Source organism: Geotrypetes seraphini, chromosome 9, assembly GCF_902459505.1.
Source record: "Geotrypetes seraphini chromosome 9, aGeoSer1.1, whole genome shotgun sequence".
In the NCBI taxonomy this organism is placed as follows: domain Eukaryota; kingdom Metazoa; phylum Chordata; class Amphibia; order Gymnophiona; family Dermophiidae; genus Geotrypetes; species Geotrypetes seraphini.
Window position 1 is genome coordinate 6,013,465 of NC_047092.1, and position 14,135 is coordinate 6,027,599.

The 14,135-nt window shown below is 40.4% G+C and overlaps 1 protein-coding gene across 2 annotated transcripts in view; it reads left to right on the forward strand.

Moving 5' to 3' along the window:
• Positions 1 to 14,135, forward strand: part of UPF2 (UPF2 regulator of nonsense mediated mRNA decay) — a 158,736-nt gene that overhangs the window by 10,887 nt on the left and 133,714 nt on the right. For both annotated transcript variants that reach the window (XM_033958303.1, XM_033958302.1), the window contains exons 3-5: positions 1,738 to 2,116; positions 4,766 to 5,545; positions 13,129 to 13,289. In XM_033958303.1, coding sequence (XP_033814194.1) covers positions 1,755 to 2,116; positions 4,766 to 5,545; positions 13,129 to 13,289 — 1,303 coding nt within the window. In that variant the 5' untranslated portion in view covers positions 1,738 to 1,754. The remainder of the gene's footprint in view (positions 1 to 1,737; positions 2,117 to 4,765; positions 5,546 to 13,128; positions 13,290 to 14,135) is intronic.

A 14,135-nucleotide genomic window follows, 5' to 3' on the forward strand; every position in this document is an offset into this window, starting at 1 on the left:
ATGAACTGCCACAGGTTATGTTATGCTCTATCATCTGACTTAGAAATTCCTTCTCTAGTCCTTTGTGTCCTCAAAACAGTCCTGAATTTGTGAGTGTATGTCCATCAGCCAGCAGGTGGAGATAGACATTATATAATTTAGTATTTGTCTATCTCCAGCAGGTGGAAGAGGATGTGCTTTGCAGATCATGGACTGGTTAAGTAGTCTAGCTCCTAGGCCAGTTAGTCTACTGGCTCCCAGTTGAGCAAAGGGGTATAAGGTTGGTACATTTAGAAGGTATACCTAGTGGTCTGTGAGTCTTCCAACCCCTCCCTCCAAATAGGTGCCTCTTCTCTGTTGGGCTGACCAAAACAAATGCCTTTCCAGATGTCAGCATGTGTATGCATACTATTTCCCAATAGACATTCCCAGTGGATGGCATTCGTTTTAAATGTCTACCCATCTCTAGGGTGTATGTGTGTGTGTGTGTGTCTTTATGTGTATAATATCTTGTATGTGATGATTTTAAGATGGCCAAATAAGTTGAAAAGGTGACGGCGAAAGCTAGAAGGATGCTAGGTTGCATAGGAAGAGGTATGGCTAGTAGGAAAAAGGAAGTATTGATGCCTCTGTGATGCCTCTGTATAAGACTGGTGAGACCTCATTTAGAATATTGTGTACAATTCTGGAGGCCGCACCTTCAAAAAGATATAAAAAGGATGGAGTCAGTCCAGAGAAAGGCTTCTAAAATGGTGTGTGGTCTTCATGATAAGGAGTATGGGGACAGACTTAAAGATCTAAATCTGTATACTTTGGAGGAAAGGTGGGTGAGGGGGAGATATGCTAGAGACGTTTAAATACCTACGCAATATAAATGTGCATGAGTCAAGTCTCTTTCATTTGAAAGGAAACTCTGCAATGAGAGGGCATAGGTGATGGAAACAGAGACTGTGTCTGAATTCAAGAGGACCTGGGAATAGCCATGTAGGATCTCTCAGAGAGAGAAAGAGATAATGGTTACTGTGGATGGGTAGATTGGAAGGGTCATTTGGCCTTTTCTCTGCCGTCACGTTTCTATCAAAGTATATGTATTTGTGTGTGTGTATTATACTCATATTAATGGAAGGACTATCTTAATTAACTTGGCTTTCAAAAAAACTATCCTAGGGACCTTTCCACCAGTTGTGTTTTTAGGATATCCACATCGATCTCATGCACATTAATTTGCATGCACTCATATGCACACTTATCTCGTGCATATTCAGCATGAATTTCCTGAAACCCAACTTGCTGTGGGACCTCCAAGATGAGCTTGGGAATACCAATAATCTTATCTATGCAGTTAGGTATAAGAAATATTTCCTTGCAGTGCTAAATTTTAACATATGCTGGTGATTGTCTGGTTTGTGTTTGTCACTTTTCTGGCCGAGTTTCTCTTGTAACATGTGATTTTTCTTTTAAAACATCTGTAAGGTTGTTCTTTGGTTGTTTTTTGTTTGCATTGTTGTATTGGTGAGTCCTGACCTACAGCTTGGGAATCCACCTGCTAGATGGTTGAGTTATGCTATAAATTGAAATTCATGTCTTATATATTAAATTTGTGTTCCATATTTCCATAAAATTGTGTCCAAAACAGCTTACAACACACACACATGTAGAAAACATAAAACATGAACATACAAATTTATAAAACCAGATATTATTTGTTGTTTATTGTATTACAGGAGATATGATATATTTCTTTTTGTTGTATTGCAGGCTTGTCTAGGAACATAATGCCAGCTGAGCATCAAAAGTTAGCAAAGATGGAAGAGAAAGAAATGCCACTGAACACTAGAGAGAGAGACTATATTGAAAGGAGACCTGCAGGTGGCAGGGAGAGACCAAAAGATGATTTCAAGCCTGGCAATAAGAAAGAAAATGTAAAGATGTGTGAAGACAAAAAAAAAAAGCTAGAGGAGGAGAGACGGAAAAAAGAGGAAAAAGACCGCAAGAAAAGAGAGGAGGACAAGGTGAAAGCTGAGGAAGAGCAGAAGAGAAAAGAGGAAGAAGAAAAACATAAATTTGAAGAGGAAGAGAAAAAGAAGCAAGATGATATTCTAAAACGACAAGAAGATGAAGCAGCTGCACAAATTAAGTAATAGCTTTCTTGGTTTTGTTCAGTTCTTGAACTACAAAGCTTGGTCCTAATGCAGAGTAGCAGATCTCTCGCTGGAGTAAATTTAGCTAGAGTGTATAAATGGTTTACATTGTTTTATTTAGCAAACTAGCTAGACATAACATGTTTTTGCTGTTCTTTAATACACTTGTTGTAAATGCTTGTAAGGTTCTTCAGTTAGTGATCCTGTTGTCTGTTCTGACCTCTTCCATCCCTTTGAAAATCAAACTTGTGCTGTACTAAAATGTATTTCTGAGACCTATTCAGCTTATTAATTAAATACAAATTTGCTAGTTTCTGATATATCAGAGTCCTAGCTGTTGTTTGCTTCTTCCACCATCGCTTCAGCCTTTTGATTGGTGTTTGATCATGCAGGGGAGCTGATTTTGTTTTTTGCAACAATGGTTACATTAATTGAGGTAGTTTGTTAGTGACTGGAACAGCCAGGTCATGGAGGATATATATAGACACTTATATTTTGATCTGCTGGGTTACAGATACTCTCTCTAAAGTGATGCTTCTTAGAGCCTTATTCTAGAGGCATACCTAGCCATTTGGGTTTTCAGAATAATCACAATGAAGATGCGTTAGATTGCATGTATTAAAAGACTTATAATATGCAAATCTGCTTGGTGCATGTTCCCTATAGTAATCCAGATAATCCAACTAGCTAGATATGCCCCCAGGATAGGGTTGAGAAGCATTGCCCTAAAGTGGTGGAACATTTGACCTAGTTCAGATTGGTGACAAGGTTGGAGCAGTATATAAAGCTCATAGGTGAGCTTCAGGCAAACTATACCTTCTTTATATGATTTAATAGAGTAGAGAGAGCAGTGAGATCATGTTGAATATCTCTGGTTGGTGTGTATATGTGTACTGTATATGTATACACAATATAATTTTGTGTGTGTAGTCCCTCTGGAATGGCTAGATCTAGCTCCAGCAGACCTTGTATGAAAATAAGTCTTTAGGGGACTTCCACCTGTCACACTTTTCAAAGTTGAAGAGTGATTTTAAGAGGCATAGCAGAGGGCAAAGTAGACAATTCTGTCATAATAACTTCATTGAAAAGGAATTTTAAAAAGTATGGGGAGAGTGGGTGGGCTAGTAATAGTCTATTTATATTTTGTATATACTCAAATTTAAACAGAAATGGTTTTTTATTGTCCCCCTCCCACAAAAAATATTGGGTCTCCAGTTTATATTGAAACCAGGGCAATTCCCCCCCCCCACACACACACACTTTCACAGTGACTGTCATTTCTCTCTTTACCTCCCACTCCCGGCTAACGCTGACACAAGTCATCACACTTGACTAGTGTGAGACCTTGATTATCTGCAAATACTTAAGATATACTGGCTCCCGTTCCTCCAAAACTTGCAAAGTTTGAGCAGGAATTGCTAATCAGCCTTTCTCTGTTATTTAGTAAGCACTGCTCATTACTTTAGGTGAGGTTCATCCTAGTTTGGTTGTCTTAAGGCCACAGGCAGGCCACATTTTCAAAATATCCCTAATGCAGCACTTATTTTTATGGTTGTGACCCCAATGCTTGAGATCATGTAAAATTGTGTGATCTGCCAAAAGTATAGGATCATGATGGCATATGTGGACAGCCCAACTAGATCATGACTTAAAATGTGAGTTTTATGACCCCATTTGGAGGTCCTGACCCATAGTTTGGGAAGCTTTGCCCTAATGGATATGTATGAGAGAGGTCTGCATGCAAATTTCTCTCATGCATTTACATTAGGGATATTCTAAAAACTTGGCCACTTTGTGGCCCTTAAGAATGGAACTTGGGCAAACCTGTTTTATTCGTATTCTCTCAGGGTTTCTGCAGCTGGAATTGTGTTTTTTTCAGGTTTCCGGGTCTTGCTGCGTCTTTGTCATGTAGAATATCTAACCCAGCTCCACGGGGAGAACATCTTTAAACCTACTAGAGACTTTTTTCATTCTATAGACTTTCACAACAAAACTCAAATTTCTGGCCAACTGACTTTCCCGCCAAAATTCAAATTGGGGGACTGCCCTATTCCCAATCAGGTCAGTGAACCCAATATTTCCAAAGTCACACTCAGACTTCATAGCATACGCTGAAGAAAGCCACAGCATGGTGGCTCAAACATCGGTTTCTACCTGACAAAGACGCAGCGAGACCCGGAAACCTGCAACAAGCACTGCTTTATTCATGTTCAGTCCCACATTTCTATAACCACCTCAATATAGCCAGGACTGAAAAATCCAGAAAATAACCCATTTTAGTGGAGAGCATTTAAGAACTAATCATCATACCATCAATTTTTCCCATGTGCTTTCTGGCATGATAGCTTGTAGTACTCGCCACTGAAATGTGTTTAAGATGACAATGATTCTTCTTTGAATGGTCTGGGAATGGTGACATTGCTGAATCCTGGGGGAAGGAGTGCCAGGTTCAGTAGCCAACCAAAGAGCAGTCCTGGAAGTAGTTCTGGGTAGTGCTATATTACTGGGAGCAGATATGTTAAGAGAAAGAATGGTTTTGGAAGAAGTACATGATGACTTAAGAAAGCTAATAATGAAAACAGAACTAAATTTTTTAAAAATGAGAGAAAGCTAAATCCTCAGAGCCTCATATGATTTCTTTTTAGAGAAAAAGAAGAAGCCCATCAGTTACATCAGGAAGCATGGGAGCGACATCAGTCAAGGAAGGAGCAGCGCAGCAAAAACCAAAATGCGTCAGACAGTCGTCCAGAAGAACACTTCTTTAGCAGGCTGGATTCCAGTCTGAAGAAGAACACTGCCTTTGTCAAAAAGCTGAAAACAATCACAGAGCAGCAGAGAGATGCCCTGTCTCATGATTTCAATAGCCTCAATCTGAGCAAGTACATTGCTGAAGCCGTTGCTTCTATTGTAGAAGCCAAACTGAAAATATCTGATGTAAATTGTGCTGTGCACTTGTGCTCGCTCTTTCACCAACGTTACACGGACTTTGCTCCATCACTTCTGCAGGTATGGAAGAAACACTTTGAAGCAAGAAAAGAGGAGAAGACTCCTAACATTACCAAATTACGAACAGACTTGCGTTTTATTGCAGAGCTGACAATAGTTGGAATTTTTACTGACAAAGAGGGCCTGTCCTTGATCTATGAACAGCTGAAAAACATTATCAATGCTGATCGGGAATCCCACACACATGTTTCTGTGGTGATAAGTTTTTGCCGCCATTGTGGCGATGATATTGCTGGCCTGGTACCCAGGAAGGTGAAAAATGCTGCAGAGAAGTTTAATCTGAGTTTTCCTCCCAGTGAGATCATTAGCCCAGAAAAGCAGCAGCCCTTCCAGAACCTGCTGAAGGAATACTTCACTTCTCTGACCAAACATCTGAAAAGGGACCATCGAGAGCTGCAGAATATTGAGAGGCAAAACAGGTGACATCACACAATATGCATACATATATTTATTTATCTTTAGCATTTATATACCATTTATAGCCTAATTGGTTCACATTCAGGTACTCAAGCATTTTTCCCTATCTGTCTTGGTGGGAATGTACCTAGGACAATAGGGGATTAAATGACTTGTATAAAAAAATTTATATATATATATGAAATAAGAGAGAAGATCAAATTATTTCCAAAAATACCTCTCCTTTGTATTCTTTAAATATAAACTTTATCAGGGAGAAATGGCGGCAAACTATTTTCTTCCCCACCCTGTCTTTAGTATGTTTTAGTGTATATAGTATTTCAAAAGGGGATGGAGCCTCAGATCCACGTGCATCGTGAAGTGTGTTAACTGAACAACCGCACTTGAAAAGGAAAGCTCCTCACTGGCTCCACCCCCGCTCCTGCCTAACTCACACTTTAGTATGTTAATGTATTAGTATGTCTTTCTTCTTCAAAACTTCTGCAGTCAATGACAAAAGGGTAATGCAAAGAACTTAGCATAGGCTGGGTTTGAGGTGAACTGCAGGCAGTGTGTTAATTCTCCCGCTGTCTTGGCCGGTCCACTTATTGCCGACAGAAGTTATCTGGCGTTTTGCTATATGGCTGTCTCAGGGCATTAGACTACTCGGCATTATTTCTCACACTCATAGACTCTTTGCATTACTCTTTTGTCATTGACTGCTGAAGTTTTGAAGAAGAAGAAGAAGAATAACAACTTTATTTTTCGATACCGCCATAGTCAGTCGACTTCTAGGCGGTTCACATCAAGAGAAGGCTGGACATTCAGCGAATTACAAATGTATGAGGGGAAAGTTACAGGAGAAAAGGGTTGTAGGGGAGGGAAAGTAAGGGGGGGTAGGAGTTGCCTGAAGAATTGCTTAGAGGTTTGAAAGGGGAAAAAGCATAGAGAGCGCGGAATGGTCTGTTTAGGTGATGAATTTGTCAAATAGAGCGGTTTTGATAGATTTTCGGAATGCATGGTAGGTTTATCTGGTTTTATTTATGTAGTTTCCCAGCCAGGATTGTTGTCTGTTAGCTTGGAACATGAAGGTTCTGTCAAGGTAGGATTTGTATTTGCAGCCAGTAATATTAGGATAGGCGAAGATGTTTTTGTTCTGGTTGTTCGTGTGGGGTTGTGAAGAGTGAAGTGTGTTTGCAGGTAGGAAAGTGCTAGGCCCCAGATTTGTTTGAAGCAGATGCATGCAAATTTGAACTGAATTCGCGCTTCCATTGGTAGCCAGTGCAGTTTTTTGTAATATGGGCTAATGTGGTCTTGTTTTCGCAGTCCGAAGATTAAGCGAACTGCAGTGTTTTGTACTAATCTCAGGTTTTTTATTGTTTTTTTGTGGGATATCCAGGTAGACGATGTTACAGTAGTCCAGGGTAGATAGGATCAGTGATTGCACTAGTAACCTGAAGGATGTTGTGCCAAAGTATTTTTTAATAGTCCTTAGCTTCCATAGAGTATAAAAGCATTTCTTCACTGTTAAGTTTGTGTGGTCAGCCATGGCCAAGTGTGTGTCGAGTGTGACACCCAGAATTTTTATGGTTTTGGAAATCGGATATTCATGGCTGTTTATTTTTAATGATGTTCTCATTATTTTGTCGTTGGGGCTTGCTGAGAAGACTTTTGTTTTCTCTGTATTTAGTGGTCCATTTTTCGATTTCTCTCATTGCGTGTGAAAGGATGTCTATAATTTCAGTTGAGATGTCATTTAAGGGGACTAGGATGGATATGTCATCTGCGTATATGTAGTGTTTTAGGTTTAGTTTTTGTAGTCGGTGGCCTAAGGATGCTATGTAAATGTTGAATAATGTAGGCGATAGAGGGGAGCCTTGGGGTACCCCTGACGGGTTATTCCATGGGTTGGAGTGATTTCCATTGCTGGCTACTCGGTAGGATCTGTTTGTTAGGAATTCTTGGAACCATTTCTTTACCTTTCCTGAGATTCCCATTGCGTCAAGGCACAGTAGCATGACTTTGTGGTCTACTAGGTCAAACGCACTGCTGAGGTCTAATTGCAGGATCAGTGCGCTTTTGCCTTTGCTGAAGAGATCATAGAGGTGGTTTAGTATGGAGGCTATGACCGTTTCTGTGCTATATCCTTTCCTGAAACCTGATTGATGTTCGCTGAGAGTGTTGAATTTGTCTAGGTAGTTTACCAGTTGGAGGTTGACCAATCCTTCCTGTAGTTTTGTGAAAAGGGGAATGCTTGCGATGGGTCTGTAGTTGGATGTGAGTGCTGTAGAGATTTTCTGATCTTTGGGGATTGGTGTAATCAGTATGTGACCCATGCCTTTGTTTAGTGTTCTGTTTGTGAGGGCTGTTGTTAGCCAGGTGAATAGTTCCATTTTGAATTCTGGTGGGGCAATTGTCATGATTTTAGGGGGACATTCGTCTAGTAGGCAGTTTGATTTGCTGTATTTGTTGAATAAATTTAGGAATTGATGCCAATTTGGGAATTCGAAGTGGTCCCAGGTCATGTCTGCTCTGGTATTCTGTTCGTGGGGTTCGAGATAGTGGAGGATATCGTTTGTGGGTGTGGGTAGAGTTGTTTTTAGGTCTGTGATTTTGTTTTTTAAAAAGTTGGCTAGGGCTTGGGCAGATGGGGGTGCTCTTGTTGTCATTTTTCAGAATTCTTGTTGTGTCTGTTAGTGTTTTTACTAGTTTGAACAATTCTTTGCTGTTTATTTTATCCGTACCTATTTTTTGAGCGTAGCGTTTTGTGCGTTTTTCTCTGATCATACTAATACATTAACATACTAAAGTGTGAGTTAGCATTGAACAACGATATTAGGCAGGAGGGGGGTGGAGCCAGTGAGGCGCTTTCCCTTTCTAGTGAGGTTGTTCAGTTAACACACTTCACAAAGCATGGGGATCTGAGGCTCCTTCCCCTTTCGAAATACTATACACTGTACACTAAATCAGTGGTTCCCAACCCTGTCCTGGAGGACCACCAGGCCAATCGGGTTTTCAGGATAGCCCTAATAAATATGCATGGAGCAGATTTGCATGCCTCTCATTTCCATTATATGCAAATCTCTCTCATGCATATTCATTAGGGCTAGCCTGAAAACCCGATTGGCCTGGTGGTCCTCCAAGACAAGGTTGGGAACCACTGCACTAAAACATACTAAAGACAGGGTGGGGAAGAAAATAATTTGCCGCCATTTCTCCCTGATAAAGTTTATATTTAAAGAATACAAAGGAGAGGTATTTTTGGAAAGGATTAAATGACTTGCCCAGGGTCAGAAGGAGCAGTGTGGAATTTAAACCCACAACCTCAGGTTATATGTACACATATATGAAACATGCATTTCATACAGGTACATTAGATTATAAATAGCTCAAGGACATAAACGTCATAAAATATAAAAAATGTCAAAATTTCAAATTATAACAGAGGACATAATATGGTTAATTCTGTTTTATAGCTTTCTTGTCTTTTACTTATACACTGGCATCATCTGTTGGGTATGTTTCATACTTTCATATCTCCTTATTTTCATTTTTACATATATTCTGAATGATTGATTATAATTCTATAGACAAGTATTATTCTTGATATATATGTCCTCCGATATAATTTGTAAAATATCTTAATTTTTATTTTTTTGACATTTGATATTTTATGACGTTTATGTCCTTGAGCTATTTATAATCAATGTACCTGTATCATATGCATGTTTCATATATGTGTACATATAACCTTGTGTTATTTATTGATGTATCTTTCACAATATATTTTTTATGATACATTTCTCTGTTTTTAGCATTTAAATGTAGTTTCATGATTATTTGTTCAACAGTCCTTTTATGATCATTTTGTTCTCTTTTTTTCTTTGCATTTTTTTTAATTTCCAAATTTTACAAGCTTCCAGAAGATCATTTTGTTCTCTTAAATGCACATTTTTTATGTGATGTTTGCTTTATATCTGTGCTGTTTTGCATTATAGATTTTATCTACACGCTCCTGAGGAAGGCGCCAAAACACGGATTGTGTTGGGGTCCAGGGGGTTTAGCACCAGAAGGAATTAAGGACTCTCTATGAAATTTGACTTATGTTCTTTTTTTTAGACATTTATTTGTATATGCTTTTATTTATGTTTGTAATAAATTGATTCATTCCTGTGGCTGATGTGTGGTGTCACTTCCCCACTCTTTTTGCTTTGTGTACCAAAGAGCAATACAAGGGCATAATAACATTTTCATCTTTGTTTTCTGTTCCTTTCCTGATAATTCCTAACATTCTATTTGCTTTCTTAGCTGCTCCTGCACATTGACTTCTAATGTGGAACCCAACATCATATAACTATAGTTCTGGTTCCTCTTTCCCACATTCATTACTTTGCACTTGCTCACATTGGGTGTCAAAATAGCAGATGTCGTTTAGTCTCCCAGGCTCATAAGGACCCCTTACAATTTTTCACAACCCTCTTGTGATTTAACAACTTTGTGTAGTCAGCAAATTTATTTATCTCACTAGTTATTCCCATATTAATGATCTAATATGTGAAAAAACATCAGTTCCAGCACAGACCCCCTGGGGAACCCCACTATGTAGTCTTCTCCATTGAGAATATTGAGCATTTAAACCTACTCTCTGTTTTCTGTCTTTCAAACAGCTTTTAATCCAAAATAGGACCTATAACTTTCTAATTTCCTCAGAAGTCTTTCATGAGGTACTATGTCAAATGCCTTTTGAAAGTCCAGATGCACAATATCAAATGGCTCACCTTTATGCACATTTTCATTCACCCCTTCAAAGAAATGCAGTAGATTTCCCTTGACTAAATCCATGTTGGATTACTTTCTTTAATCCATGATTATGCATATGTTCTGTCATTTTGTTCTTTATAATAGTCTCTACCATTTTGCCCTGCACTGATATCCAATTCACCGGTCTATAATTCCCAAATCACCTCTGGAGCTCTTTTTAAAAATCGGCGTCACGTTGGCCACTCCAGTCGTCCAGTGCTATGCTGGATTTTAGAGAAAAATTACTAACAATAGCTCTGTAAATTCATTTTTCAATTCTATCAGCACTCTGAGATGTATACCATCTGGTCCATGCAATTTGCTACTGTTCAGTTTGTCAAAATGACCCACCCATTACATCTTCCTGTGTTACAGAGATTTTTTTTGAGTTTCCCTGATTCATCAGAATTGAATACTATTTCTGGCATTGGTAACTCCCCCACATTTTCCTCGGTGAAGACTGAAGCAAAATAATTCATTTAATTTCTCTACTATGGCTTTGACTCCTTGAGAGCCCCTTTTATCTTCAGTCATCTAGCAGTCCAACCGGCTTCTTGCTTTTAGTATACCTAAAGTTTCTGTGTGAATTTTGCTTCCAGTGCAATCTTCTTTTCAAGGTCTCTCTTTGCCTTACATTTCACCTGCTATTCCTTGTGCTGTTTAAAATTATTTTCAGTTGGATCTTCCACTTTCTGGCTCTAATAGCTTCTTTGACCTCATTCATTAACCACACTGGTTGCCGTTTGGTCTTCCTTCCTCCTTTTTAATACATGGAAAATATCTAGTCTGTGCTTCCAGGACTAGAGTCCTAAAAAGTAAAACAGACTTTCTTTAGCACTCTCCAGACCAGTAGAGGTTAACTTTACGAATGGGTATATATCTAATCATGACCAGCAGGTGGAGACTGAAAACAAAACTTTGGGACAGTATATACTATCGTCCCTTCTCTATTTCCCTCAGTCTTCTTTCAGTCTCCAGCAGGTGTTGAGTGATCTGTACCCATCTCTCTTGGTAGGGCTGTTGGAATTTGTTTAGGGGTTTATTGTCCCTGTTTTTGGCCGGACGGAGCTTGGTCGGGCCCTGTTTGGGGGTCCGTCCGACCTCGGGGGTGTCAAACCCGGCGGGTCACGAGCGGGGTCCCTCCCCCCACTTCCTCCACCTCCCCACATTTTTTTAGAGGAGCCTCAGCAGTAAGCCTTGCCCCCTAAGTCAAGCAAGGCATATTGCTTCGAGAGCCTGTGGAGTCTGTTCTGTAAAAAAAAAAAAAAAAAAAAATCCTGAGGTAGTGCTGGTCTGAAGGGTTGTTTCCCTTTAAGAAAACTGTATTTTACTGTATTTTTTCATGTAACCGGCACTTTTTTATAGCTAGGTCGCGTATGGAGCAATTGTGCCCTTCTCCGGGGGAGTAGGACACAAATGAGTCCAGCCGCGAGGCACTCGCGGCCGGCCTGAACTCGGCGGTTTGGGTCGGTGAGGTGGTGGAGCTCCGTCGGCAGCGGCTGCAGGCGCCCAGAGCTCCCCGCCGATGGTGCCTCGCGAGTCGGCTTGGAGCAGTGGGGAAGCCCGGTCTTCCACAACCGCCCACGGAGGGATTCCCCGAAGGATTCCCTCTCAGCTGATTTTTTGACAGCTGATGCCGACTTGCCTGTCTTAGCGGCTGAGACTGTTCAGTCTTCTCAGCCGCTACAGGCCATGGAGGGAGCATTTTTGGCGGGAACTTCGCCATTTTCTTTGTCTGGCCCCTCCATTTTGTCTGCAAGCTCAGGTGACCTTCCCCCTGTATGGCGAACACAGGGGCAGGTTTCAGCATGGACCCCTGCTGGGGCAGGGAGTCCCTGGGGACCCCCAGGGGTTTTTTGCCCCCAATTTATTTTCTTTCTTTGTGCGGACTTTTGGGGGTCCCACGTGCGCCTGGGGGGTTTCGGGGGGGGTTTCCCTCCGCGCCCCCTATGGCTTTGCCTCCCTCTTTTCGTTTGGCGTCCCCTCTTCCTCCTCCCTCATCCAAGCGCCCGCGGGGGGGCTTGGATTGCGAATTGGTGGGCGGAGGAGCCCTAAAAAGTAAAACAGACTTTATGCTGCTTATTTGAGAAATAAGCAGTGGATTTTTTCAAGTCTATGCATAGTGAGTAGATAGTTTGGCTAGGGAGGAGAGCTGGGTTTTCATCTGCTTCTTGATGTAGAGTTTATCTAGAATTAAGTATAGTGAGTTCAAGAGTGTGAGGGCTATTTCTGAGAAGACTGACATGGGTGCCTCATTTATTTTCATTTGATGATGACTTACAATTAGAGATACCCCTTGAGATGACCTTTAGAGGGCTAATTTATTCAGCATTTGAGTTACTTTTCTTAATAGTTTAATTTTAGAGTAAACTGTGACTTGTTATATTTGTGAACAGAATAAATAATATATATATTTTTTTTTACAAATCTTTATTCATTTTTCATCATATAACAAGTATAACAATAAATAACAGTTAAAATTGAATATAACACTTGTAACTTTATCATATTCAGCATTAAAACATTATAATTTTAACCCAATCCCTCCCAACCATAATCAGAATAAATACTTAAAAAAAAATCTGCATTGCCCATTGGAATTCAAAAGATGTTAGAGATCTCCTTGAGAATAGGGTATATTTTGTTTGGAGAATTCATCCAGTTGCTGTGCTTTCCGGTATATTGTAGTTCCATGCGAATGCCAAACATATTGCCTTGGGAAACTTAAAATGTGGATAAAATGAACCAGTTTCTTTTAAAAGGCTATCTCTTTTTTTTTTCTTGATTTTTCTCTCTGGCTTCTTAGGCGTATTCTGCACTCCAAAGGAGAATTGAGTGAAGATCGGCACAAGCAGCATGAAGAATTTGCAACGTCTTATCAAAAGCTTTTGGCAAATTCTCAGTCCCTAGCAGATCTCCTGGATGAAAATATGCCTGAACTTCCCCAAGACAAACCCACACCAGAGGGTGAGGACTGCTGGGCACGATGGACCTCTGGTCTGACCACCAGAGGCATTTCTTATGTTCTTATGTCTAATTATGTATCTAGAACTTAAAGCTGTATATTTTTATGTCTTTACATGTTTATTAGATGAAAGTGCAGTTTAAAATTACAGGCTTTCTTATTTTATTTCATCATATTTGTTATATGAGTAGAAGTGTTCCTGAGAGAGACTGGCTGTTGCATACTGGTGTGAAGGAAATAAGGTGTTTGTGAATGATGTATGCTGAGCATGTGTTGGCAAGACTGCACCTATGTTTGAATGAGAAAGGGGGGTTTGTATAGATGAGTGAGATGTGGTACAAGAGAATAGGTTGGTGCAGCAGTAGCAGAGTGGTGACCAGATACAGGATTTTATTTATCCATTCAGTTTTCTATACCGTTCTCCCAGAGGAGCTCAGAACGGTTTACATGAATGTATTCAGGTACTCAAGGCATAAGCATATTGGAATCCAGAGATGTCAGTGTGTGGAGTAGTGCTGCCTGACTCGCTGATTCGAATCGATTCATTGATTCACTTTGGTGAATCGATTCATTTAAAAAAAAAAAAAAATTGGGTGCACCAATTTGTTCAGGTCTCCTAAAGCAGGAGCAGCAGCACTGCCTCTTGCTGGCCATCCACTGCCGCTGCTGCTCCTGCTTTAGGGGTTGAGGGTCAGTCAGGAAGTGCTGCAGTGCATAGGCGCTCTTTGTAGTGTCCTCTGGCTTCCCCCCTGGCCTAATGGTCTCACCTTCAGCTAATTAGGACAGCCTGCAGAGGATTGCTAGTGCTGTAGCGATCCTAGCAGGCTGCTGTCGTCCTCCGCAGCACG